The sequence below is a fragment of the Clavelina lepadiformis genome, chromosome 2, assembly GCF_947623445.1.
Source record: "Clavelina lepadiformis chromosome 2, kaClaLepa1.1, whole genome shotgun sequence".
Lineage (NCBI taxonomy): Eukaryota > Metazoa > Chordata > Ascidiacea > Aplousobranchia > Clavelinidae > Clavelina > Clavelina lepadiformis.
Genome location: NC_135241.1, coordinates 5975678 through 6001975, shown reverse-complemented (window position 1 = coordinate 6001975; position 26298 = coordinate 5975678). Strand labels below are relative to the sequence as shown.

The 26298-nt window shown below is 36.2% G+C and overlaps 4 protein-coding genes across 6 annotated transcripts; 2 read left to right on the top strand and 2 right to left on the bottom strand.

Moving 5' to 3' along the window:
• Nucleotides 1-918: 918 nt before the first annotated feature.
• Nucleotides 919-4535, top strand: LOC143445891 (uncharacterized). 2 transcript variants are annotated; one of them, XM_076945275.1, is made up of 4 exons: nucleotides 919-1059; nucleotides 1396-1825; nucleotides 2585-2769; nucleotides 3569-4535. In XM_076945275.1, the coding sequence occupies exons 2-4, from the start codon at nucleotides 1403-1405 to the stop codon at nucleotides 3960-3962; spliced, it is 1002 nt and encodes a 333-aa protein (XP_076801390.1). In that variant the 5' UTR covers nucleotides 919-1059; nucleotides 1396-1402; the 3' UTR covers nucleotides 3963-4535. The 2 variants fall into 2 exon arrangements, with proteins under 2 accessions (XP_076801390.1, XP_076801391.1); XM_076945276.1 differs by having other exon boundaries at nucleotides 921-1059; nucleotides 1400-1825.
• LOC143445892 (RIIa domain-containing protein 1-like) lies at nucleotides 3787-6489 on the bottom strand. Its single transcript, XM_076945277.1, has 3 exons — nucleotides 5966-6489; nucleotides 4811-4887; nucleotides 3787-4138 (listed from the first exon to the last, which is right to left on the bottom strand). Exons 1-3 carry the CDS (start codon nucleotides 6071-6073, stop codon nucleotides 4024-4026), a joined length of 300 nt encoding a protein of 99 aa, XP_076801392.1. The 5' UTR covers nucleotides 6074-6489; the 3' UTR covers nucleotides 3787-4023.
• Nucleotides 6490-8168: 1679 nt separating this feature from the next.
• Nucleotides 8169-14082, top strand: LOC143445475 (adhesion G protein-coupled receptor B2-like). 2 transcript variants are annotated; one of them, XM_076944595.1, is made up of 2 exons: nucleotides 8169-9445; nucleotides 12040-14082. In XM_076944595.1, the coding sequence occupies exons 1-2, from the start codon at nucleotides 9349-9351 to the stop codon at nucleotides 13935-13937; spliced, it is 1995 nt and encodes a 664-aa protein (XP_076800710.1). In that variant the 5' UTR covers nucleotides 8169-9348; the 3' UTR covers nucleotides 13938-14082. The 2 variants fall into 2 exon arrangements, with proteins under 2 accessions (XP_076800710.1, XP_076800711.1); XM_076944596.1 differs by lacking the exon at nucleotides 8169-9445 and adding an exon at nucleotides 9464-11908.
• An 877-nt stretch (nucleotides 14083-14959) lies between these two features.
• LOC143445474 (rabphilin-3A-like) lies at nucleotides 14960-24707 on the bottom strand. Its single transcript, XM_076944594.1, has 16 exons — nucleotides 24499-24707; nucleotides 24158-24295; nucleotides 23897-24029; nucleotides 23574-23746; nucleotides 22758-22921; nucleotides 22602-22676; nucleotides 22336-22452; nucleotides 21117-21281; nucleotides 20185-20313; nucleotides 19867-19946; nucleotides 19710-19784; nucleotides 17045-17178; nucleotides 16687-16789; nucleotides 16253-16410; nucleotides 15401-15600; nucleotides 14960-15210 (listed from the first exon to the last, which is right to left on the bottom strand). The coding sequence occupies exons 1-16, from the start codon at nucleotides 24573-24575 to the stop codon at nucleotides 15017-15019; spliced, it is 2115 nt and encodes a 704-aa protein (XP_076800709.1). The 5' UTR covers nucleotides 24576-24707; the 3' UTR covers nucleotides 14960-15016.
• Nucleotides 24708-26298: the final 1591 nt, after the last annotated feature.

The following is a 26298-nucleotide window of genomic DNA, read 5'->3' as shown; positions in this document are numbered from 1 at the left end:
CCATTGTCATTTATCAAAATAATTGCTGTTATTGAAAACTAAAACTATGCACTAAATTCAGGCTGAATTGCTGTATGAAACTTTTTATTATACTATACTTACCAACAACCTGTAAATATTTGGTTAAAACAGCGTTTGTGATTCAGTAAGCAATTTTGTAGTCTTTATGACACTTTAAGAATTTAAGGTGTTGCACTTTTGGCTCATTGTTTTCGACTTATGATAAATTTAATCTATGTTGCTTTGAATTTATTTACTTGCAGACCTGTAAATTGTAACACAACACTTGTGACTTGCCTTGCAGACTTGTAATTTTATGTTCAACCTTTAATAAAGCAGCCATATGAGCTTCCCTTTATTGAATGACGTGACATCAGTTTTTAAGACAACTTCTAATTTGTCAACAAGTTTAATTCTGTTAACCCTAGAATGAAATTTAACCATTAAGTAACTTAACAATTGTATGTAGATGATGTGAAAGGAATGTTGTTCATTAGAAGTATTGTGCCTGCCTGTTTTAAGTTAGGTGTACACTCTGTAAGAGGTTATAAGAAGCTGCCAGTTTTAACACTGTATACCAAAAACCCATGCTCTTTATGTGATGTAGCAAAAGAAGAAATATCTGTCTACCAGGATCGGGTAACGACACTTTGGTTAATATTTAGTGGAAATTTTCAACAAATTTATAGTTAATGTATAATCGATTCATTAATTGTACTTTGTACATTGATGCCTTGTAGCTCATTAATAATTGCCAAGATTTTGTAACAACTGCGGACATGACTTGAGTTTTACAGATATCTATGTTGCATACACGATGTTTTTGTATTACCGATCTCCTGGTAGTATTTTATTTTCATGCTCTGTTTCTGTTGCAGTTTAAATTGGTTACTGTTGACATAACAGAAGACAAAAACAAACAGTGGTGGTCCAAATATAAATTCGATATTCCAGTCTTTCATTTTGAAGGGGATTTTTTAATGTGGCACAAAGCTGACTTGATTTTACTTGAAAGAGCTTTGCAAGCATTTGAAAAAAATAGGAGCTGATCACATTCAGGTTATAAGTCAAACTAATTCCATCTTAGGTTATGTTATTTTACATTTTCTTAGTGTAAACATTGTCTTCTGCATTTTCTAAGTACTGTCTTACTTCTTTTTCACAAAAATAGAAACAATACATTATGAAAATCACCTTTTCTTTTGTAAAAAGTATGTTAGTCTAGTTCGTATATGCACGACAACATCTGGATCGAGTATCAGCAGGTTGTGGGTGTCACCATAAATCTGTCATAGCTCTTTATTCAGGCCTTCATCTTGGTGTGCATACATGAGCGAAGCCTACTATCCTAACTGGCAGTGTTGCATTATGTAGCTGACTATGAAATTTTTATAGGTAGGTCATGCTTCAACAAGAGCTATGGAAAGTTGCGCAACACAAAGAAAGCAGCGATTTCAAAAATTATGTCTCAAGTTTTGAAGTGCCCCAAAGCAAATCATTGCTCAACCTTACACACACCAAATCTGGTGATAGCATTACCCATGTACTTGCACGTCATGGTAAACTAGACATGCTGAAATGGGTGCATGAAGAATGGCACGTCCAACTGGAATCAGTAAATCTAGAAGGGAAGTTGCCATTACATGAGGCTGCGGCTGCTGGGCATGTCCAAATTGTAGAATACTTATTATCACAAGGTGTTCAGATTGATCCTCTGAAACGTTCAGGCTGGACACCACTGATGATGGCATGCACGAAACCAAAAAACCTGAAACTAATCACTCTTTTAGCTAATTCAGGCAGTAATCTACACCGGCTGAATAAGGTTAGTAATAAACCAGTGATGTTGTGTCCCACTATAGCAAGTTGAATTATTTAGCATAAAATATTACACTTGTAAGATTTATTAGAAATTACATATCAGTTATAAATGTGTAACCAGGGGCACATTAGCAAACTGAACTAGCCAGGGAATGAAGAAATAAAGCAGCCTAGTCCACATCTACGGCAATAAATAAAATAATTGCCATGACTATTTCTGAAAAACCCAAATACATATGTCCCTTATTTCACAATATATTTCTTGCACTGCAGCAGTCTGTGCGGGTTGCATTGCTTAATAATAGTTGCTCCTTACCAAAGCATGGTTGGCATTTGGCAATGTTATATCACAAGACTTACCATGAACAGAGTGATGCAACACGGCTCATTGTCAATTGACAACTCAGTCTTTTTACAGACTAGTTGATAAATATATAACAAACTGTTCCAAGCTTTTTGAAAACAAATTCAGTTTCCCAAGGATTTTCACATGTAAAGAATAAGATTTTTACATTGATTTGGAGGTTTTAAATATACACTGGGGTCATTACATAAGTCATTGTTTGTAATAGAATAGAGTTAATAAATTGAAATTTTCAAGAAGTTATCTCTGCTTAACATTTAAAACTTAGCCCTTAAACCTACTGTTATAATTTTAACTTGGTTATTTTGGTCGTTTTTCCGTCTCTACAATCAAACAGCTACTACTTATGTTAAAGCAGTCTTCATGATATATTTTTACAGTGTGTTTGTGTATTTTTAGGATGGTTGGAATTGTTTTCACATTGCCTGTCGCAATGCTGATCTTGCTATGATAAAGTTTTTGGCGGGATATGGTGGTCAACTCACTGATACTATCAGTAAGAATGGGAGAACCCCATTACATACTGCAGCATTGCATGGACGATCCCATGTTGTTGAATTTTTAATTAACGACCTTAAATCGAGGTAATCAGTGTTGCTATTGCTAGGTAATTTTTTAACATTTTTACTTTTGCAAAACTTTTACATATTTTAGTTGCAATATCTTAAGCCTTGAGTGCATTACCAAGATTGTGTAAAGTAAATACAGATGATTGATTAAATGTCACACTATTTCAGTCCTGAGTAATTTGTAAGAACTTGAGGGTTTCTTGAACACACCCTTTATAAACTTTGTATTAGTACAGGATCCTTAATAGCAGTTGTTTTTTGTCAAACATGGCTTCATTAACTGACATCTTAAAGACATTAATACCAATCACAAACTGTAATTTAGTGATTTTGTGCTTGAGAACTTGGTAGATATGAAAACAATGTTTTCTGTGACATCACGTTTTGATTCGGGCTTGGTTGTAAAGTCGTTACAGAGCCGGGTTCGCAGTGATCTGATCCCGTGTTTGGATATCTGGTGGAACTAATGTTGTATTAGCCTTGTGCAAGGCACTAATGGTGGTTAGTCCTGTTTAGCAGTCATAGTGAACAGATCCAAAACCAGGCAAGGCAAAAAAAGTAAAAAACAAATAAAAACTATAGTGGATAGATAATGTACGGTAACTTATGCTTTGACGGCGAAGAATCGTCATTAAGTTCAAGTCATGCAAAAACTTGATACTCAATACTCAGTCTGATAATAAAGATTTCAATACCATACCATCATACTATTTTGTAGACTCCGCTTTCACCATAAACAATAAGCAACTAAAGTTACTGTTCTTGGAAAATCAAATTTATCTCGTTTTCATTGTTTTTTTTTGAATATTTGTAGAACTGACATGAGAGACTCGTGTGGAAGCACTCCTTTTATGGATGCCATTAGAAGTGGCAATGAAACCGCCATTCAGATTATACTAGACAACTACCCACAGTGTTACCAAGATTGCAACACTATGGGTTATACTTGCATGCATATTGCTGCTGAGGCTGGTCAAGTTCAATCAATAATGTTTCTGGTCAACAAATGTGCAATGAACGTAAATTGCCAAATCAATGTTGGAAATATATTTAAAGGGCAAACACCACTGCATTTTGCTCACAAAGAAAACAACATAGACGCAGTGGATGTTTTAAAAAGGCTTGGTGCTAGCTGTGAAATAATTGACAGCAAAGGCAGAAAAGCTTATGAATTGACAAATAGAAGAACTTGGGCTTCAACTTCATAGTTATCAGAAATTGTTTTTGAAAGAAGATATTTTGCGCAAATAATTAATGCAAAGTGTTATTTCAAGATTTCTGCTTTTCTAAAACTTTTTGCTTCACTGCGCCTGTAAGGTCAGGATGTGTGAAGTACGCAGCAGCAAATTCCCGAACATTATTTGGTCTTCTGAGAAGTAGTTCCCTGCAATGTATATTGTAAAGCATGTCAACGGAATAATGTGGAAAGTTGTCATATAAATACTGTAGTTTTAAAAGATAGTGTACTGTACACCCTACATAGTAAAAGCTTTGGTTTAAAAGGGCAGTATCAACAATTTAATAATTTCATTGCAATTTAACTATAGCCAACTTAACCTATTCAAAATTTTTGCAACCTGACTTTCAAAAGGGTTTAGTTCACTAAAGATCAATTGTCCGAACCCAGATCTTAAAATATGAAACCATATTATTGCACTAACGTGTATTTGCACCCTTGGGCATAATTTGTTGTGAGTTTACTCTTTTTAAATGGTTAGTTGTAAATGTTATTTTACAGGCGGATTATCAATTGCTATCAAAATTAAAGGTTTATCAAGTAATTATATTTGTAAAATTTACACGGATGCAATACCAAGGAAACCATATATTTGTTTTTTATGGCACATGTCAAAAAAGTTGTCTAAATATTACGTCGTTTCAAACTAGCAGCAAAAAAATCTGCAAAAAAAATTGGCAGATGGCTGTCGCTGCTAATTATATACATGGCATCGTTGAAGAGTTACTACAATACTGTAAAGTGCATAGATTGATGATTAGAAAAATTGTTTTAATTGAATTTAAAGGCTTTTATCACATTAGAAATGATGAAACTGACCTTAAAAATCCAGATATTAACACTTCAACTTGAGGGTGTGTACGAAGATAGTCTTCATTGTGCATCCTGGTTTTAATCTGTTGTTTGAAAAGTAAGATTAAAACGACATGATTGGTTGTTAAGTCGCCAATGTTGATTTTATAAAAAATCACATTTGCTATACTAGGCTAGTGTTGCGAAGAATTGTCATTTTACGAACAGTAGTGAGTCATGGAATGCTGAAGTGCAAGGAATGCGAAAGTAATCGTGGCCGTGCTAAACAATTATTTTTATTGTACGGTTACATTATTCTTGCACATTTTAATAGGACCAGAGCTTTGTTGCCTTTTCCTACTGAATGTTTGTTGGGAGGAGTTGTTTTTTTGACACGCTATTATGGTTCACTTTGTATTTTTCGTTTCCCACCCACAATCACAAAAAATTAAATACAACTTTCTTGTTTTTAGAGACAAATTTTGTGATAGTAGGCATAAAACTGGTATAAGTATACACTAGGACCAAATTTTATTTTAAGAACTTTGTATTGTTTTTACAACATGGCTAAAATTTGCTATTTTTTCTCAGATGAAATTGACATATTCCCCATATATACAAGTAGACTACAATACATCATGCCTTTCGTTGTGAGCAATAGACGCTTAAGTTAGCAGAAAAAGTAGGCAAAAGGCAAATTTAGTTATCCAGGGTTAAACTGAAGTCAGATTTAGATCGGAAAATGGATTTAGGCTTTTTGTTATAACTTAAAAGTTGCATTTAGGTTATGGTAACAAGAAACCAGAAAAACGTTGAAATATCCAAATTTTCCTGTAAAATAGTGACAGATTTCAAAATAAGATGCTTTTTGTAATCTTTGTATTATGTTCTATCTTTGTTAAGTATGGTAAGATATTTACATTTTTCTCAAACAAATCACTGTCACATTCAATCAAGCATAACAAAGGCTAAAGTTACATATTCAGTAAATGCTTTGTTTTAGATAGTCCGTAAATTTCTATTTCCCTTGTTTTACACTGGTTGGCAGTTAATTGTTGTTGTTAATACGATCCTGCAATAATAGCCTAGCTGCTGGATTTTGGTTTAAGCAATGTCACTGTGATGAAAGCATAATTTGTAAAATCACCTGAGTCATAATTTAAGCCTCTCTTAATAGCCTACCTTGAAACTAGTAAGAGCAGCTTGCTGTTCATCCGATAGAGCACCTAAATCATAATCTTCCATACCATGAGGAGGATTTTTTGTTGGACGGGCCATTTTTGCAAACATTAAATAAATAGTACGCTGAAGGTTACAGGAGAGATGTAACAAAATGTAATTGTTTGCTAAACTAAACCATCGATTCCACGAACATGTAGCCTATTTCGTAAAAAGCATGAACAACTTGAACTACGCCTATGAGCTACTAGCCTACTAAGGACCCGCTCACGTTGCTCTCGAGGGATGGTAATAGTGAAATTCAATAAAAACTGGCTTTAAACAGTCTTTATGCTATTCCAAGCAAAAAGGATGGGTGGGCTAGGCCTAGCCGCTAGCCGAGGCCTGAAAAGTAATCAGAAATCAAAAATAGACTACTTGTAGTCATACCGGCCTAGATTTTTCAGATTACGAATATTTCTAAGGCAGTCAAAACGCACCAGCTTCCTAAAATGTTTTGAAAAAGTTCTCTTTCTTCATTGTATAACTGCGTACGTACTGCAAGCTAACCCTCAACCTAATGCCTAAACCCTAAACCATAATGCCTGCAGTTGCCTAGCAACTTATTTTGTTTCTTAGATGTCGCTGTTGTTTATTGAAATTCAACCGTGAATATTAATCACGACTTCATATTACAATTACGTCTACAAGGCTGATGGTGGCTGAACCGTGTTTACCCAGTATAACCACTAACTTATATAGTTAAATAAAAAGCAGGATATAGGATGGCGTTCTAGGGTTAACTTTTATTTTTAATTTTTCTACACAAGCTTCATCAAATGTGGGTTACTAAGAGATGGCAAAATAATGGAAATTATGTATTACGACTGCATTACGTTGATTACGGCATTGTAATGTAATATCTCTGATTCAACACAGAACTTAGAAAAGGGTTTACCTGAATTTTTGGTTAATTATTACTAAACACCGTTTTTAAAACCTTTTTCTGTTTAATTTTATCCGATTTTGAAACTTTATTGAAGTTGGTAGTAGCCAACCAGTGTAACAAATGTAGGCCTAATTCTTTTTGCGATTAAATTATCTTGTAAAGTATGTAGGTTACCAACACAAATATGTACTTTACGTAAAGTTCATACTTAGTTCCTGGAGATGGTTTATGGTTTACCAAAATTATGGGAATTTGGAAATAATAGGCTACTTCTACTTTCTAATCAGATAAAGGAATATTTGATAACACATGTGGTCAAGAAAATAGCCTACACGACCCTGTTTACGAATAATAGTAAGCCTATTATGCCCACGCCACTTATATTAGCGTATGCCTAAGTCCAAACTGGTAGGCTCTGCAAAGTATAGTTCTTTTCAATATCTCTAAAGCATTTACTGGAAAACGTCTTCTTAATAATTTTTTTCTTGTTTTTCTTCAAATCACTTCTGAAACATAAAATAGTGTTAGAGTTTTTGAATGAATTCACAATTCTATTGTTTAGGAGTTTGTTCAACGTTTGCAAGCGTGATGCACTTGGAGCTCACACAGTATGTAGACCAGGGGTGGGCAACATACGGCCCGCGGGCCGGATCCGGCCCGCGACGGGATTTTGAGCGGCCCGCAGACAGTTTCCGGTCTTACATGATAATGTGGCCTGCGGCCACATTCTGCCGCAATCCCTGTATTGCGTCACTGAATAAGTCCAAGTTTGCCGACCTGAGAAAGATGGCCATGAATCTACTTGTTCTGTTCGGGTTTACATACATTTATGAGCAAACATTTTTGACCATGAACATTAATAAGACAAAGCTGCGTTCCAATCTATTCAGCAATCCGGCCCGCCAAGTACTTCATTTTCTCATATAAGGCCCGCCGACCGAAGAAGTTGCCCGCCCCTGATGTAGACACTTGTTCGAGCGACATCGCTTTTTCCAAATATTACTGCCCAGAGAAAACGATAAACATTAACAGCCAAAGCAGACTAAATGCTACTGCATTTGCGACGTTTGCATGCCAAGCCAACGAAAAAATTTTTTGCGCCTTTTAAACGGGCACCTAGACTATACTGTAGCGTGTGAAGCAGGAAATGACAAAACTACCGTTTGATACGGTGGAGTTTATATCATTGGCATGTTTTATCCTGACGTCATACGCGTCAAAGGTTTTTTACCACCCATATTAACAAGTCTGTGGCCGTCTGCGTTGTTGCGAGACGAAGATGCCCGAAATAACGAAGGCTATATCTGACTCCACTTGTGGTTAAAGGTTGCAAGTACATCTCGGCAGTGCAGATGCTCAGCAGAACGGCCAACAGATGAAAAAAACTAACTTAATAAAATTTTATTAGCAGAACTAAACAACGTCAACTCATCTGAAATCATAATCGAAAAGTAATGTGGGTAAAAAACCTAACGCTTATAAAGGAAGGTAATCAGCAAAACAATTTAAATGAAAGGAGAAAACGACAGGTTAAAGTAAAATTGTCCAATAAGGTGGCCCGGCCGCCACAAGTCTACAGACAGTTTGATGATTGTTGACATGGTGCAAAGAGACATTTTTGTATCTGACAGCAGCAGACACTGATCTATAAAATTAATTTGATTAATTATCATTGAACGAACAGAGTAAAGTCAAATACTTAATGATAAATATAATTATTTGTGCTATTATATGCTTATGTTTAGTATAGATTTTTGTTATAGACTTTACGCATATAGGCTTTGCAGTAAGCTATATAGGTCTACTTGGGTTACGAAGTGCGTTATTCTTCCGTATATATGAAAGATTATATGCAATATTTTTCATATAAGCCCTCAGTACAAGGACCATAAATCCCATGGTTTGTCGTTATAATTTCAGCAAGTTTACCCATTGGCAATTTTTGGCGTATGATTTTATAGTTCATTAAAAAGTCCAGACCACGACGAGCAAAGCTTTTCGGTGCTAATTTTGCCAAAGACAGGAGAGAAAAGATACTTGATCACGTTTTGCCAAAGTGTGAAGTTGATTTATTGTTTATAGCCAAGACTGACTGTGAAGTTGCGAAGCCAGCAGAAGAAGAAGAAGTGAAAATTACACATAGAGCCTGGGGAAACAACAAAAGAGTAATCTTTTGTGGTGGTCTATTTTCTTGCTTTGCTTATGCATCAAATTGGCTATAACAATATATCAGAGTCACGGTTCTAAATATAAGAAAAGTGTCGCCAAAATGATTCTATACCTGATTAGGTCTATTCATGCTCATCCTCTATTCGTTTCAGGTACGCTGTTAAACCGAGGGCAGAATTACCGTGAACTATTTTGAGTAATCGAAGTTAATGCAGACCTATAAACTGTTCGATAACTTTTGGAATGATTCATTGTGTGAGTCAATTTTTAGCAAGAAGGAATCAGTATTATGTTTAGAATGTTGACAATTTGCAAGACGATTTGCGTTATAGTGATGCTTGTGTTCTCTTCCGGTCTTCCTACGGGATCTACACAATTTGTTATTGGTAAGCATGACAACGTTGAAAGTATGATGAATTTAATTGTAACGGGTTTACCAAATAATTTGCCGATGCTCCCAAAACTATTTTGAGATCGCATAAAGAAAATTAACCAATCTTATGGGAAATGACGAACTTGTCGGTACCAATGTTATTATACTTTAAAATCACGGAGGTGCAAGTTTTGGAATGTTATTATATAGGCTGCGACCTTTTCAAACATTTGTTTAACTTAGCGATCTCTACCGCTCTTGCGTTACGAGACTTATTGCTGTCTTGACTGGATGTATACGTCTATACTATACGTATACGCCGACTATACAATTACCATTACGTACATTAGTTTTTGCAAAGGTATTTAGGAGTATACACGACTTAGAAATCGATTAAAATTTCGGACATTTACCGTTATTCTTCCTCGCTGTAAAACTTAAACTCTATGCTTATAACTAAGTTGACAGACTGTTTTCTAAACAGTGCTATGTACTTTAAGGTGTGTTTTTCGCCGTTATTAATTTATTCAACGATTTTAAATTGTTAATGTTTTCTTGCCGCACCCCATCTAGCACAAAATTAAACCGAAAACCATACTAAAACAATTACAAAATAAAACAATAAATGAGTTTAGAGTTTAAATGAGTTTAGAGTGGCCAATTAGCGATTATTTTCAAACATTGCCCCATAATGATCTGGAGTATAATCACTACTTTCCTATTTGATGACGACTTCGTCTTGCCCATAGGCAGATGCCCAATAAATTAGCGTATCCCTGCTTGGTTTGAACATTGTAATTTTTCATATACAATAACACACAAATAACATTGGCAAAACAGGATATGCGTCAGAAAACCTGTCAGAAATTTTTTGCAATTTTAATTTATGGCTTATCTCGACGCGCTGTTTTACAAACGTGTTGCAAATAATTTATATGGATGTCCTGTTTTGCACATATAGGGTACCGTCACGTTTTGCCATGGGAATATTTTTACTTCATTTTATCACAAGTGTTGAATAAATGTAATGCAAATGACGTTTATTCTGATGTTTTAATGAATAAAGTTATAACATATTACACAATGCATATTACGTTTATATAAAATTTTTCATTTGTTTACATGGGTTTAAATCTGTTATAACAAAAATCATCTAGATATATGTTTTAAAACAAATTATTCTATGTGAAAAGGAAATGGATTAAGCACAAGACGTTTTTCGTACCCTCGGTCTTAATTGTTATAAAATTTTGTTCGAAATTATAGTTGAATCAAGAAAAAGTGCGTAAAAATTGCATAATTAGAAACTATCTTATTCTAACTAATACCAGTATATAATTTTTTCTGTTAATGCGGATAACTATTTTACATATAAATTTACGTGATAGTCATGCAGCAAAACTCGCTAATGCATCTAAAAGGCAGCATTTTTTGGCGTTATCATACCGCTGTTTTGTCAACTGCATAGATTAAGACTGCCCTTCGCTGTAAACAGAGTTATTTCACGGAAACTGTGCTAGATAAATACATGTATTTAAAACTCTTGAAAAATGTTTTTATAATCGACAGTCTAAAATATACTTCTGAGAAGTTATTCAAATTAACGGTCGGAAATAAACGTTGTAAACCGCGCACAGACGTCACGTAATTCTCACATACTAACCGCCACTAATTAGCGTATAAGCGCATATTAGCACAGTATCAGATTGAAAAGGGAAAACCATACATTTCGGTGTTGGTGTCGGCGGCTTTTTTGAAACAGGCTAAATAGGACATCTAAGAAGGTTTTGTGGTTTGGCAAAACGTGTGTCAACTCTCTTTCGATGCAAATGGTTGCCAATCTTCTAAAGCCAGAGTTATACTAATTGCATGATAAACTTCTTACATATTTTTCAATTTCCTCAAACTTGTATTCAATACTAATAATGATCATGCAAACTCTCAAAACTATTAGAAACTTTCGGAACTATTGACAAATTTTTCTTTTTGCGCTGCTTTCTCTTGCTTAGTGGGCTTAATTATCATCAATTAATTAATTAATTATCATTTTGGTTCAACTTAGTAATTGTAGAAGTTTCAATGCAAATAATTACATCGAACAAAACAATACAACATGTATTAGAATAATATTAAATAGTGAGATTTTGCTACTTGAATATGCTGGCACATACCTTTTTATCTCGTTGGGTTTTGAAAATCGGGTTTTAATAATAATCAATAGACAGTACAGAGATAATAGTGTTACGTTTTCACATAATACTTAACATAACATTCTAATTTTGCTTTTTGTAGTTTTGCTGTTCTGCATGGACGTTACCTTTCAAACCTACACTGTTAGCTAAGTGTTGAGACTTGAAGTTGAAAAACTTGAAAGTTTTCTTTTTGAAACACTTTTTCATATATAACTAAACACGCTTAGTCGTCTAGTTTTGAACATTTGTTGTTCATCTGCACGTTTAATGGTCCAGGCATTTAGGTAAAACGTAAGCATTTAGAAACAATGTTTAATGTCCATGGTTTTAATAAATTGATAATGTTTTACCAGTATGAAATAAGTTTTAGATTGAGATTTCAAATTTTAAAACGAAATTATTTTCGCATGTTAAGGTGAACCTATACCCGAACCAGAAGACAAGGCTTCTGGCGCCGAAATAGATCATACCGGACTTGATGTTGTTGACGTCATGAATCGAGGAAATTTTGTGGTCGCAGCCATAGAAAAATCAAGCAATCCACTGAATTTGTCCAGAGTGACGTATCACAACGTCACTTACCCCATGTCGGGCGCAGAAGTTGATTTCATAGTCGACGTAACCGTCGTCAATTTAGTAAATACTTTAAAAGAGATGAATATGTCCTCATTAGACAGCATACAAACTGGAAGCCGCATCCCTGTTTCTTTCAAGTATAGTCATTTACTTAAAATTGCCGGTGAAAATAAGACGAACATCTTTGTGGCCGTGAGTCAACTTTTTTCCACAGCTTCTCCTCTATTTGGGAACGTCAAAGTTGACACGCACGTGGACGAAACAAACGTTGGAATTCATAATTTCCCACCGTCGGTTGACGTAGATTATACGTATTTTATTACGGGAAACGTAAGCGTCATTACTCTGCACACCTTTCAAGCTATGAACGATTTAACGCATAACGGCAATTGGGTCCACAAAATGAATTCATTGGATGTATATCGCGGCAACGTAACGTTTACGACTGAGTTGTCTGGGCAATACGTTTCGGTCATGAAAGCGGTAGCTTCACAACCCGGGAGTGTAGAAAGCTGGCGATGGACATGCGGAGTATGGGACGTAAGGACAAGAAACTGGAATACGGAAAATTGCAGGTTGCTCTCAAAAGACTCGTTGAATGGCTCTATGACGTGTGCATGTTCAACAAGCAATGGGCAACAAACTAGTACTTTTGCTCTGCTGTTGGGCATCGGAAGACGCTTCAATCTGAGCAGAAGTATGCTAGCATTGTGCATTGCCTTTGAAGCCCTATCGATAATAAGCTTATTAGTTGCTCTGGTAATTCTGTTAACTTTACGGAATTCAATACGCGCAACAATGGAAAATTATAGGTCATACACAACCACAATCCACATCCACTTGTGCCTGGCTTTAGTTTTGCTACATATTGTTGTCCTGCTCCGACCGGTCGCCTTGCTTCGTTCAAACTCATGCAAGGCAGTGACAATTTTGACCCATTACTTTCTTCTGGTATCGGCAGCTTGGATGTTAGTCGAAGGATTGACCCTCTATCGCCTGACTTGCGGTGACAGTGTTTACAAAAATGTCAAAAGACAGCAGTTTACTGTGTTGTCATTATCTTCGTGGTTGGTGCCTGCTGTTATTGTTGGTTTTACTGCTGGATTTGGTATAGCTTTTGGCAACTACATGGACAAGTCCGGTGGGCACCGTTTAACGATGCAGTTGCAAAGTATGTTAAACCCTTCAAAAAGCGAGCTAACTGACAATGAAATACCACAATACCCGCAATATTCGATATGCTGGCTTAATCCCGTAATGACTTATGCTGCAGCGGTGCCAGTTACAGTATTACTCATTCCTAACATTGTGATTGCTGTGCTTGTTTGCGTTCGAGTGGCGCGTATTAAAAAACTTGAAAGCACCAAACTCTCTGCACAAAGAATTCATCGAGAAAGCGAGCCAAAGCGGGTGGTGGCCACCGTATCATCAAACGCATCAACTTTGTCAACCAGTGTGAACAGGTCCAAACCACTTGTGGCCTCAATTCGGGCGTTTATCATCCTCTTACCGGTACTCGGAGTGCCATGGATAGCAACATTTGTTGGGGTTGTTCCTGAGGCCGAAACCACAGTAACTGCCTTGCATCTGCTGGCTAGCAGTCTTCAAGGACTACTGGTGGCAATAACCGTGTGCTTTTTAAATCGATACGTGCGCGGGGTGTTACGACGTAGGTTGCGTTCGAAACTTCAAAACTTTGGTTCCCACAGAAGCCACGCGATGTCATCAACGACGTAGTAACTGTTGTTTTTTAATTTGTTCGTGACTAACGCATCAAAGGAAGCTGAAATAAACCTAATTGCTTCTTCTTCAGTCACGATATATTCACGTGCGAAGAACTTCAACCTTAGTTGCCAATTGGGCATCTATTTTCTGTCTGTCTTTAACTGTGATTGAAGGCTAATTACTGTGAATTTCTTTTCGTACAAATCATACTCTTATAGAATAAATTTATGAAACTGACCAAATGGGAATTTTTAGCTTGTTTAAAAGCTTAGTAGGCTATTTATTTGAATTCAAGAAAGAACACTTTATCCATAATATCACCGGAATGAACATAATTATTCAGCACTAAAGTCCTTTAAAACTAAATTAATAATTAATTTACTACTTAGTTCAGGTTATTAAGTTGGTCGATGGTTATTCAATATTCCTGCTGCATAAACTCAGAGTTCAAACAGGACACCCAACACCATAAAATTCTACAAGAACAACCTAAGCCGGAAACTAATTGAAAACCAATCATAAATAAAAATTAATTAAAAGACAATGCACCCATTATCAAAACCTTTTAAAAGTTTCAGCAAGTGCTAATTTATTCTTTATACGGCAGTCTATGAGCAAAATAAGTCTAATGAGAGGAGCTACAATTGCATCAACACTACGGAGCAATTCGGTATTTGTAAGACCAAAAATGCCAGCAGGAAAATGCACATTAAGCAGGGATTTGATAATTAAAAGATAGAATAAACACAATCTTCAATTACGCCAATACGCATACAACTAAGAAGAAACTGGAACCTATCAGACACATTGTTTGAAACATATTTTGTGTTAACGAGGCGGTTGCATTATCTTGGGCATGAAGATTCGGATACTAACGTATACACAAGTAAAGTGAGCATATACGATTTTGCTTCGGGTACAACAGACTGCGGTGCAAATGAACCAAACATACAGACACACAAAATATAGAAAGACCACCTGCTTGTACTAAAAAGTTAAGGAAGAAGTTAATACTACGATAAACCAACGTAGGCATACAAATTATGTATTGCGAGAAATTATATTGCACATATTGACTAACGTCATTTTTCTTAACTGACAAATTTTCTGGGTAAACGCGGGGTTCGGCGTCGTTTTCCTGCGGAGGCCAGGGCTGAAATCCTTTCGGGGTCAGGCGGAAAGGTGAGGTTATGCCACATCTCCACGATGTTCCCAGGATGCTTAACGCAGTCAAACCAGTGGCGCAGTTCATTGCCTTTGCTCTTTATGCCAAGCTCAAGAGCACCTGAAAGCGGGGTAATGAATGTATAAATACAAAGATAAAACGAAGGCGAAAATTTATCATGGAATAAATGCCAAAACCTTGTTAGTCAACTAAATTTGGTTTCCAATTTCAGTTTAAGAAAGATTCAGTTTCGGTTGACGAAACCAAGCTCAATATACAACAAATTACCGTTTGTGATCGAAGTACTTACCTACGAAATGCTCCCTTCCAAAGCTGTCCTTGTCCCAGACGCTGATATCAAGCCTGCACTTCACCAGATTTTTGCCACCACCGATGATAGGTAATTTCACGGAGGTTTGAAAAGCGGGATTTGTGTTTCGCGTTGACTTCTTTCGCTCGGTTTTCTCGCACATGACCTCATTTGACCCGGGTTCATCGAGCTGAAGACACCTAGACAAGGATATACATACACAAGGTGATCGACCAAAGAGATATGTGTATGTCAGGGCTTCCCAAACTGGGGGTCGCGACCCCGCAAGGGGTCGCGTAACGAACGTCAGGGGTCGCAGAGCGTATACCAATTTTACACGAAGTACAAAATACAATCAAAACAAAATATCGTTCCAGCCTAATCAACATTAAAACCGCCTTGAGACCAGCATTAGCAGATGTTGAGCCACGGCTGGACTTGCTTTGTAGCAGAAAGCAGTCGCACCAATCACACTGAATAAATGTGTGTGCTTTTTTTGTTTCCAGTGGCCTACATATGTGTAAAGTAGTAAGTAGGCTTTGAGTACTGGTTGCTTGAATTCAGTCTTTGCATCTCAATAAATGTCACTAATGACAAAGGTATATTTCGCACTGCTAATCAATTTAAACGTGAAGGGTCGCGGAAAACTTCAGAAGTTTGAAAGGGGTCGCGAGCAAAAAAGTTTGGGAAGCCCTGGTGTATGTAACAATGTAAATACGGAAAACGTGATATTATTAGGTAACACGAGCACGCGGGAGCAGCGCCTCATAGCGGCATGGGTAAAATCGACTGTTATTCACCAAGATGGCATAGTAAAAATTGCTAATTGTTTACCATTTATTGACTACTTACACTTTTACTTGGGGATCGATAGCGTTGTTACGGGCAACTGGCACTAAGCCGGCACATCTGGCAATGTTCACAAGCAAAGTCGAATCGTCTTCTTGAAATTGAAGAGAAAAAAGAAGGCGCCCTCTCTCGTTATCGTCTTCTTCGTCCGACTTCTTCAGCTGCAAAGAAACTATCTTTTTTGGAATTTACGTACAGAAAGTCAGATGATCAGATGTAACCTACTAAACCAGCTAATTCAGTTATTACTTCATGACTTTTCATGTCAGCAAAGGTAATGGCAAAATAGTCATCAAAGCCTTTGAAACAACCCGAACCGACATTCGAAAAATCCAAATCGTTTTTGATACATTTTTTTGCTTCAAATACTAAACGGGTAGATGATATTTACTACTTGCCTCAGATTAACTTTTTTGGCAGGTGGGAACTATGCTTACCGTATGGTGGTAGTCGAGGGCCATGTTAAAAGTTTTAGTTTCGAGTGGAGTGAGGTGACGAAGCGTGACAGTGACCTCACCGATGAAGTCATTATGGCCGAACCTGCAAGTTAAAAACGATAATTGTTGGCATGTACAACAGTTAATGTACTCGATAACTAATGCCTGAAATATTTAAAGAGACATAAAGAAATGCTGATGCTTAACCTGACCGCGGGTGAACCAAAGAAAATTGTAAACTCAGCATCTACTAACAACAAGGCTACTACTTCCGCCTGCAGCCAACCGTTATGCATTATGTTAACATCTATTTTTAGTACGGCCTTGTTTAGCCGTATGAAGAACAAATCCTACAAACCTGTCTTCATCAAGAACCATCAGCCGAAGCTTTCTCTTAGACATGTCGCTTTCAGTGATACCCCAGTACGTTAAAGTTTCGTCAAAGTTTGGGTTCAGGGTTTTGAATTTAGTTCTCGTTCTCATTTTGCTTGACTGCAATTAAATTAAAAGGTCACGGTTCGAAGATTTTAAAAGTGTCCTTGAAATGAGCAATTTCGGGATACATGAATGACCAAGCGATTGAAAACGACGACCACTTGAGTGGGTACAGAACGAAGATAGTATGACATATAACGACGATACCCGCACGAAGGCTAATAAAAGCATTCCACTTAGACTAGGGGAACAAAAACAAAATTAGCGAACACAAACAACTAAATTAAATATCGGTTACAACTTGACGGGCTTATAAATTGTTTAAAACAAAATTTGGCACATTTAATCTAACACAAGAAGACTGGGCAAACAAATAGTCTCAGTGTTACTTCAAAGTCAACAAAAATTAGCTGCTTGAAAGCTGCAACTTAAGACCAATAAAAAAACAGCAGCTTCAGATCTTTTCTCTGCAATCGAATGAATACAACTGAAAAGCTAAACGATGATTCAAATTAAAAATGTGTGAAAATACAACAAAAAATTGTTAAAGTGTTAACTTTACATGCAACCAAACAGACATTCTGAGGACAAATTAAGGCAAACAAAGTAGAAACGAAAATAATTGTTTAGACACAGAAAGTCTTGGCATCCACTATCCACCTCATAGTAATTGGATTGTAAACATATGTCAACATGAAATATGGCATAGTACTATATATCAGTCATGTAACCACCAATTTGCAGAAATGCGGGGACATAGGCAATTGCACAAGTGTACTGCGTCTTCTAAAACAATAACGCCAGATATTTGGTTTGTATGTGACAATTGGCAGTAAAGTGTTAGTAAAATTACCCAAAGTGTGAGATTTCTAGTAAAATGTTGAGTAAACTGTTAGCTAACAAACAAGGGTTCCTTGTCAATATTGGTCTGATGTACTGTACTTCAAGGACAATCTATATAAACGTTGTGCTTTACGTTTTTCGAATATGTCCTTAGAAGCATACAGAGTAGCCATGTAAATGGGTATGTACACAGCGCTAACAAAAAATAAGCTTCAAACATTAACATATCCACACAATACAATGAAATGTTAAGATAGACCTTTCGTAATTAATACGAAACGGCAAATCCGTACAAGCTCGCTGCGGTTTTTGAAAGGATTAACATCGATCGAGAGATCATCTTGAATTTGACAATACTTACATTTTGAAGTTAGTTTCAACACAAGAATGTCGAAGTAAATGACGTCAAGGTATCCCGAAAAGACTGACATTTACACACACATGAACCACCCTTAGTACATATTTTACCATGTCGTATCTGCGCTGAACAAAGTACACAGTCCATAAAATCATTTATATAAAACAACAGCCAGCTGTGACGTCGCCAGCCAACCAACCAGACAAAGGTATTAATTTGGCAAACATGAATATAAGATATTTTGCATTGTTAAAAGTCTGCCTCGTTTTCGCTCTCGGCAATCCCATGGCAGTAGTTTAAAATGACCACAATTTTCTCAAATAGAATTTCATACAACGTCCATCTTTTACTTGTTTAACTCCAAATGATACGTTTCTTTAATGACGGGATGCCTCATGTGTTGCATACAACGTCTTATTTGCTACTGCGACTTTCTGATTTATGTAAAGTGGGAGTTTATAGTTATTCAGAGAGGTTAGGGGCAAGCAATAGTATTGACTAATATATATTTAGGGAACGACTGTAATCAAGTGATTAGGGTTCTTCGCGCGTGGTATGGATTATTCCAGGGTAAACATTGAGATAGGGGTCCGTTTCATATACTCTTGTGTTTTGCCGAAAACGCCTCAGCATTTGTTTGCTTACACATACCATCCATAATAGCAAGGCTACTCTATACTTTTGGATCGGAACAAAGTCATTCCGTCGCGAGTGCAGTAAAAACTGTCGTTAAGTGCGTGGTTTCCAAACCCAGTTTCAATCAAACTTGTCATCAATGCTAACAAAATTTCTGAGCGGTAATAAGAATTTACGATGCCCGTGAAAGGCTGATACATATTATATAGGGCTTATAAGCCTTTCATCGGCCAGAATTATACAGACCCTTGTTCAATATCGGCGTTTCCTGATACCATTTCACATATACACAGACACATGCTTAAGTTAAACTAGAAACGCTGAACAAACAAAGTAGAAAAAGTGCATGCCAACAGACTATAATATCTTGCAAATGAATGGATATTAAGAACAGAGAACAATGCCAGCCAAATGTTTCAGGCTTTGTCATGCTGTAATATCAGACAATTTCATGAATGTCAACAGAAAACTAAACGATGTAATGCTAAAACAAAAATGGACTAAACTCCAGATAATGTTACCCGTCAGCGATCTGGTTATACCTTATTTGTCTGGAGAATGAAGATGTAATTAAGGGATGAACAAGATCCAATTAAGCTCAATTTAAAGTAAAACGATCGCACATTACGACTTATTCGTCTCTTTAAAACCTGACTCAAAGAGCAATAATAAGATTGCAATGCGTGTACTGGCAACTTAGAACAACTGGACGACTTAAGATGCTAACTCAAATGCAGCGCTGCAGTTTTACCTTTTTCGATCCTGGCAACAAATGTAGTTTGACGTAAGGATCTGAAAACCCGTTCAGATCCATTGCTTTCAGATTCTATAAATCACAATGCCAGTTCAGTTTTATATAGAAATTACAACAATGGCATCTGAAATTAGTCAAATCGATTTCTGCTCACCCTCGCCCTAATGACAGTGACGTGCAAAGCTAACTTGGTTGGATCGTGGAGCACAGTGAATTCCACCGAACCGAGCGGCCCTGAACAAAGTTTGAAGAAATTTTTGACAAAACACTTATTAAAGCATTAAAAATAATTATACAAGTTTACTTATGCCTCAAAAGAGCTGTTAGAAAATAAATTCGACAGGTTTGTTTACAAAAAATGTTGGATCATGACAGGCTTATTGTTTAAAACATAACAGTATAGGTTATAGCAAAATATAATAATCTTTTTGGGGCAAGTTTCTGCGTAGCAGTGTAAGGCTTGTCAACATACCTGCATTATCCACATCCGTATAAACTCTTTCAATGTAACTACCACCGATGTGCGGGCTGGACGCTGAATCATCATTTGTTTGTTTCACACCACTAGAATGAAGACTGGACATATCGAGACTATCCTTCGCTGTGAAGTACAGAAGCGTAATTTAACGTTATTTGGTACGAAGTGATAGGTTGATAAGGCGGTTAGGTTAGGAAAATGGGTGTGAAAAAAGTGAATTAAGCAATTTAGGGTTTTATTGAAGTTACATTTAGATTAGAAGGTAGAATTAGGTTACTATGGTAAAACATTTATGTTAGGTTAACAAGAAACTGTGAACAAGAGCTTTGAATACACGAATTTTTCTGATGAAATATAGTGGCAGCCTATTTAGTACTTTGCAGAGGCCATCGTATGTTGTATAGCTTGTTACCAAGCTTACTGAAATCGAAGGTGCTAAGCTATAAAACCATTAAATCGGCGGTAATTGCCTTTACAGTGCTTGGCCGGATTTGTTTATTGATCAGCGCTCAAACCCCACATTTAAGATTTGCTTTGGACAAACAAGCCACACTTAATGAATAATAAATGTTTCTAGATAATAGCGATAACTGATTGAGATAATAATGGTTCTTAAATATTCATTGCGTTTGGAAGCTTCCAGCACGCGTCACATCAACAAAACAATATTTTAGATAAAGAAATGCCAAGGATGGCTTAAACTAAATAAAATATTCATTGCAAAACGCAAAAACAAAGAACCACTTTAAACAGCAAGTGAAGGCATTTCGATGCAAACTGAAATACCAGGTTTCAGTAATTCAAATATTGTAATGGCGCTGTAAATGATATGCAATCAGCTAAACAATTGAAACTGATCTAACCGATCAATTTATTATTGGTTATTAATGCTCTCTGAAAACGAGTTACCATGAAAAGCGATTTACTTGGTGGTATTGTTGATGAGCTTTCTTCTGTGACATCATTTTTTGGGAGGTTTTCTTCCTCCATAGCTGTTTTCTTTAATTTTTTTCGTCTTCCAGAAACTCTTCTTCTTTGAGGAGACACCCCGAGGCTTGGATTTGAATTGTTTGACCCATGCCTTGAGAAGGCTGAAAAAGGAAAATGAACGAAATGCAATAAGGTTGTCTAAAAGGAAAAATGTCTACAAAAACTTGTTATAACAAAAAAAATTGTCACCATTTAGAAAAAGGAGTGAAACAGCTGCCAACGTAAAACTTGTGTTTCTAAAAAGGGTCTATGTCACGCATCAGATCCGCCGACGCGACAAAAACAGCAACGTCATATAACAAAGTACATGATCTGGTTGACTGTTTAGGCAAAAATAATGTACTGTGTATGTAGGTTGTATAGGCTACCCTGTTATAGCCATAATTTGATATGAAAGATGATATGCGACATAGCGGTTTGAATTAAGGTATAAAAGGAGTTAAAAAGCTTTGGTGTAAGTCAATCACATGACCGATTTGCAGCCTAATTAATGCTTCACATATCAACACAGAAACGGTGATACTATAATAATACTTCCCCTAAATATGTCGTATTTCTCGAGCAAACTTACTTCACAGGCGAATGCATCGCTTTCAACAGAAATTTGGCAAAACTTTTCAGGGGTTATATGATAGACTACACAACATAGCCGCCTCGTTATGAAAACAGGCATCAATTTTTCTAGTTAAAAATGGTCACTAAAAATAATGCAGTCGACTTCGTGTTACTTAAAGACCAAGGGTTTCGGTTTCGAAATTACGACCGCGCGCTTTAGTGCAGAGAAATTTATCGCTGAATCGTAAAAAAAAACAGAACATTTAAATATTGTAATTGTAAGCAAATAAAGGCATTAAACATCAGCATTATCATGGACGTTATAAAATTTCTCATAAAAATCGACGAAAATCTTATTATTAAAGAGAAAAATATTGATCGAGCTAGCATAGTATGAGCATGCTATACGTTCATACGTGCACGGAACTGTCCCATCGTAGGACCCAATACAAAAGATAATGATCCTATCTATACTTCCGTGTATTGAATCGCGTTTATTATGAAAAACCACAAGCACCGTGCATATAGCAAAATTAAAAAGGGCCTCATTGCCATAATCCGCAGATCTATATATGCTAATCAATACATGGTTGTGCTCACCTGATGTTAACCGATAATCCTCGCCGAAATTTGTCGATGACGATAGAGACATTGCTCCATAACTGACGGCGAGACTCGGGCTAGATGCATTTGATATTGCACTTGAAGAACTGCTGGCTGCGAATGAACAGCGCAACTTATTTAGTCATAAGGTTTATGATCACTTTTTATTCATCCAGATTCAATAAAATTTGTGCAAGTCCCAGATAGAAACTCGGTCGAACGAGTTACAAAGGAACTTGGTTAACTATGAGCGGTGTACAGACCATTTCGGCTTCGCCGTCTTTCGATGACCGATCCGTCATTATCTGAACTTTCACTGCTCGACGAACGTCGACGGCCTACGCACAGAAATATTATCAGTTTCGCGTATGTTTCACTTAATTAGAACTAGGTACATCGATTTGTATACAAATACTCACCGATACTCTTGTAGTGACTGTACGTCCTGCTTGATGATTGCTGTCCAAAAGCTGGTTTGTGAGGGTTAGCATCTTCGGAAGGTGGGTAGACGTACACGTTGTTGCTGGGCCTAACGTCATAGCGACTTGCTACTATGACTGGATTTTGTTCAGGTAAAATATACCTGTAAAATATGGTAGTTATGCTACTAGAACGAGACAAGTTTGTTTTAAATGAACTGATCAAGAAACCTAGTCAACTGGGCATGGGAAAAACAATACAAAACGCCACTAACGTTACGGTTTTCTAACTCGTTTACAACTCGTTTCTACCTTATTTGAATTGTTATTTTTAAATTAAAACGGCTGTTGAATACGTCAGTATACCGCAAGGTATGTCCAACAACACATAGATCACACATAGCATGTAAACTCATTTAAAATTAATGCTTGTGACCGGACGTAAAGGGAATTTGCATGGAAAAATCAAGACTGTTCAGTAGCTTTAACTCATGCATATTAACGAGCACAGTCACATTCTTGGAAATTAAAGTCTTAATAAAGAACGAAGCATTATCAAGTGTGAAAAGAACAGGTAGTCCTTAAAGTTGTTACTGCATTTAAATTAACTGAAGAAATATCCAGTCCAGTAAACATAATTACAGCACATATATTGAAAATTGTATCTGAATTGTCCCACTGAACGGGATCATTTGCAAAAGTATCGGCTGGCTTTCATGTTTACTTCAAATTTAACTTTAAGGTTTTAGTTTGCTGAATAATTTTGATCATACGCAAAAAAATGATTTACCACAATCACTTTATGGTAGTACCTACTTTGGCAAACCCCGAAAGAACCAAGCACCTGATCTTTTCCACACTTCACGACTTTCACAGCAAATTTTGCATAACCATGTGGTGGACTTGGATGCCTTGTTGGAGTGCTTTCGTTGCACATTTTGAAGCGTTGATACAGTGGAGAAATCAACACAACACTTCTGGCACATTTTCTAATTAAGACATCAAAGGTTTTGAGAAAACGTATTGTTGCATAAGCAGAAAAAAGATGAAACAAATGTCACAAAACCAGATATATTTGCACAATGATTCAGTTTAAAAATATTATCAAGAGACAATTTCATTAAATTTTAATGAATCACCTTTTTGCAATCCATGCATATCAGGGGAGAAGCACCAACAAATTTTCTAAACTCTTCTGAACATAAAATGCATCTTGTGACACCATCTCCTCTTGCTATTTTCCTCATGCTCTCCAATTGTTGAACCATTGATCTACATTTTTAATTTTCACATAAGCAATTAATCAAAAGCAAGCAAAAATTAGCAAATTAATTCAATTGAGCAAATTGTTAAATTATAGTTTATAGTTAAGTTTTACTTGACTTCAATAACCACCTTACCCTATTCTTTTTTGTTCACTGACATCTATATTTTCAGCACGAGCTATGACACGTTTTATATGAACCATTTCTTCTGGGCTGACAGAGTGAGAATGTTGTTTCTTATCAGGCTGAATGCCACGCACAGACCATCCAGCACTATGTGAAATGCAATTATAATAATCAATAACAACTAATGTAATAAACTATTATATTTGCTAATTATGTCTTTAAAACTATGTTTTTGCAATGAGGCGATTTATTAAAAATAATATTTTAAATATGATTTATTAAAAATAATAAATCCTTGCAACACTTAAGAACCTTATAAAAATCAAACTAAATATTGACTTGAGACTTACTCTAGCTTGGAACGAAGCATAAGATGACGATCTGAAGGGCATACCCACAAATTATTTTGACCATTTTGAGAAAGCATTATCACAATGGAACAAAACTAGTGATTTATTTCACTAATAGGTTATTTTCTTAGCCCGAATTATACATCTACAACTTTGTACTCCTTTATTAAACTGTAATTTAACAAGGTTTCATGGTTAGGATTTTACCTTTAAGCAAGAGATACATTCAGCTTTTATTGATATTAAAATTATGATAGCTTGACAATTTTTTTGGTAATATGATAAGTTCTATGTCCATCAAATGGACTAATTTAATTTGAATAGTCCATAGGCTAGATCCGCATCCAATTAAATGTATTGAAAGGTGGATCAGAAGAGGTTTTCGTAAAAGGACAATTTCAGGATACAGGCCAAAATAACATTTTACGAATGCTACTGTATTCCCATTCATATAAACTAGAACTGTTAAATATGTATATTTGCAAGCAAAACACTGTTTAGTTTGTTACACAATGCTAATCTCCATCTGCAACTGCCCAAAAAGTGACTTACTAGATACTGTATAAAACATAGGACTTACTAATTTGCTTTTTTCTACCATTTTAGTATAGTATTAAAGATTTAACAAAGTATTTAACACCTACTATAAGGTGCAGTATATATTTGAACCATCATCTAATATAATATCGTGAAAATGAAACGCGTGTTTTATAAATTTATTTTTCATTTTGTTTTTATTCGTATTTACAAATATTTTCATAACCTACTCAGTAACAGCACCAAGACTCCTATAAACAAAGCTAAAGAGCAAACAACAAAAAATTAAAACTGCAATAAAAACAGCATTTACAAAATTTTTTAACATAACAACATAAAATCTTATTTCAGCATTATATGCCATTTAATTTGATCTTATTTGACTATATTTTTCCTTAAGTCTTCAGAGTTTGCATGTTACATTATGACTTTTACTGGTATTTCATATTATCTCCTTCTCTATAATTATATCTCTAACTCATCACATGCCAGCTCACAATAATGTGGCCTTAGTTTGATTCCCACGGGCGCTGCCATTGTAATGCCCTTGGGTAAGGTATGACCATCGCTTGGTTTGTTTAGTGGTCTGAACAGTTAAAAATTCAGACAATAGGCCTACGAGCAAAAATTCAAAAAAAATTGTATGTGCCCAGTGAAACTTGCACAAAGGTTAGCTCAGTAGCCTGGGCTCAAACGATAATGTGATGAGAAATCATCACCGAGTTTAAGTCAACTTTTCTCAGTCTCATTGAAAAAATTATGATAGCCTATCATACCATACCAAGTCTCGTTTCTAAGCTAAAAGTCAGGTCCAGAAGTTAATGGGTTCTTGAACTAAATATCAGCTAAGCTAACAACACTACAGTACTAGGGCCCGATAGCGGCCTGATCTGCAAAATACAAAAGTTTTGGCGAGATGTGCTATGTGCAAAGGTATTACTTGTCTGACATCTGATTGGTTGCCAAACTCGGCTTCAGACCAGTGGGTAGAGCCCTATAGACAAGACCCGAAATTGTTTAAGGCAACTACATACTGACGTAGGCAAGTCTACTTTATCAGTATTTAAGCCTACAGTATAGGGTCTGACAGCAGTTTGGCTGAAAGTTCAAAGTTACACATTGTTTTACACACCGGTGGGGTCCCGGTGGCCTATAGTTTATACCAGTATCAGCATTGACAACCTGCAGCAATACTTTATCCAGCCATAACCGTCCTGCCATCCAATTCATGATCAGCATGCCATGCAGCCATAAGCCTATTAC

Excerpts from the sequence above, each read along its gene's own strand:
- LOC143445891 (XM_076945275.1), top strand. The coding sequence starts at position 1,403 with ATGCTTCAACAAGAGCTATGGAAAGTTGCGCAACACAAAGAAAGCAGC. Across the intron at positions 1,826-2,584 it reads ATCTACACCGGCTGAATAAG|GATGGTTGGAATTGTTTTCA; the intron begins GTTAGTAATAAA and ends GTGTATTTTTAG. Across the intron at positions 2,770-3,568 it reads ATTAACGACCTTAAATCGAG|AACTGACATGAGAGACTCGT; the intron begins GTAATCAGTGTT and ends GAATATTTGTAG.
- LOC143445892 (XM_076945277.1), bottom strand. The coding sequence starts at position 6,073 with ATGTTTGCAAAAATGGCCCGTCCAACAAAAAATCCTCCTCATGGTATG. Across the intron at positions 4,888-5,965 it reads CTGCTCTTACTAGTTTCAAG|ATTAAAACCAGGATGCACAA; the intron begins GTAGGCTATTAA and ends TTCAAACAACAG. Across the intron at positions 4,139-4,810 it reads TTAATATCTGGATTTTTAAG|GGAACTACTTCTCAGAAGAC; the intron begins GTCAGTTTCATC and ends TATACATTGCAG.
- LOC143445475 (XM_076944595.1), top strand. The coding sequence starts at position 9,349 with ATGTTTAGAATGTTGACAATTTGCAAGACGATTTGCGTTATAGTGATG. Across the intron at positions 9,446-12,039 it reads ATCTACACAATTTGTTATTG|GTGAACCTATACCCGAACCA; the intron begins GTAAGCATGACA and ends TCGCATGTTAAG.
- LOC143445474 (XM_076944594.1), bottom strand. The coding sequence starts at position 24,575 with ATGCTTTCTCAAAATGGTCAAAATAATTTGTGGGTATGCCCTTCAGAT. Across the intron at positions 24,296-24,498 it reads ATGCTTCGTTCCAAGCTAGA|TGCTGGATGGTCTGTGCGTG; the intron begins GTAAGTCTCAAG and ends CATTTCACATAG. Across the intron at positions 16,790-17,044 it reads ATGGTTCTTGATGAAGACAG|GTTCGGCCATAATGACTTCA; the intron begins GTTTGTAGGATT and ends TTTAACTTGCAG.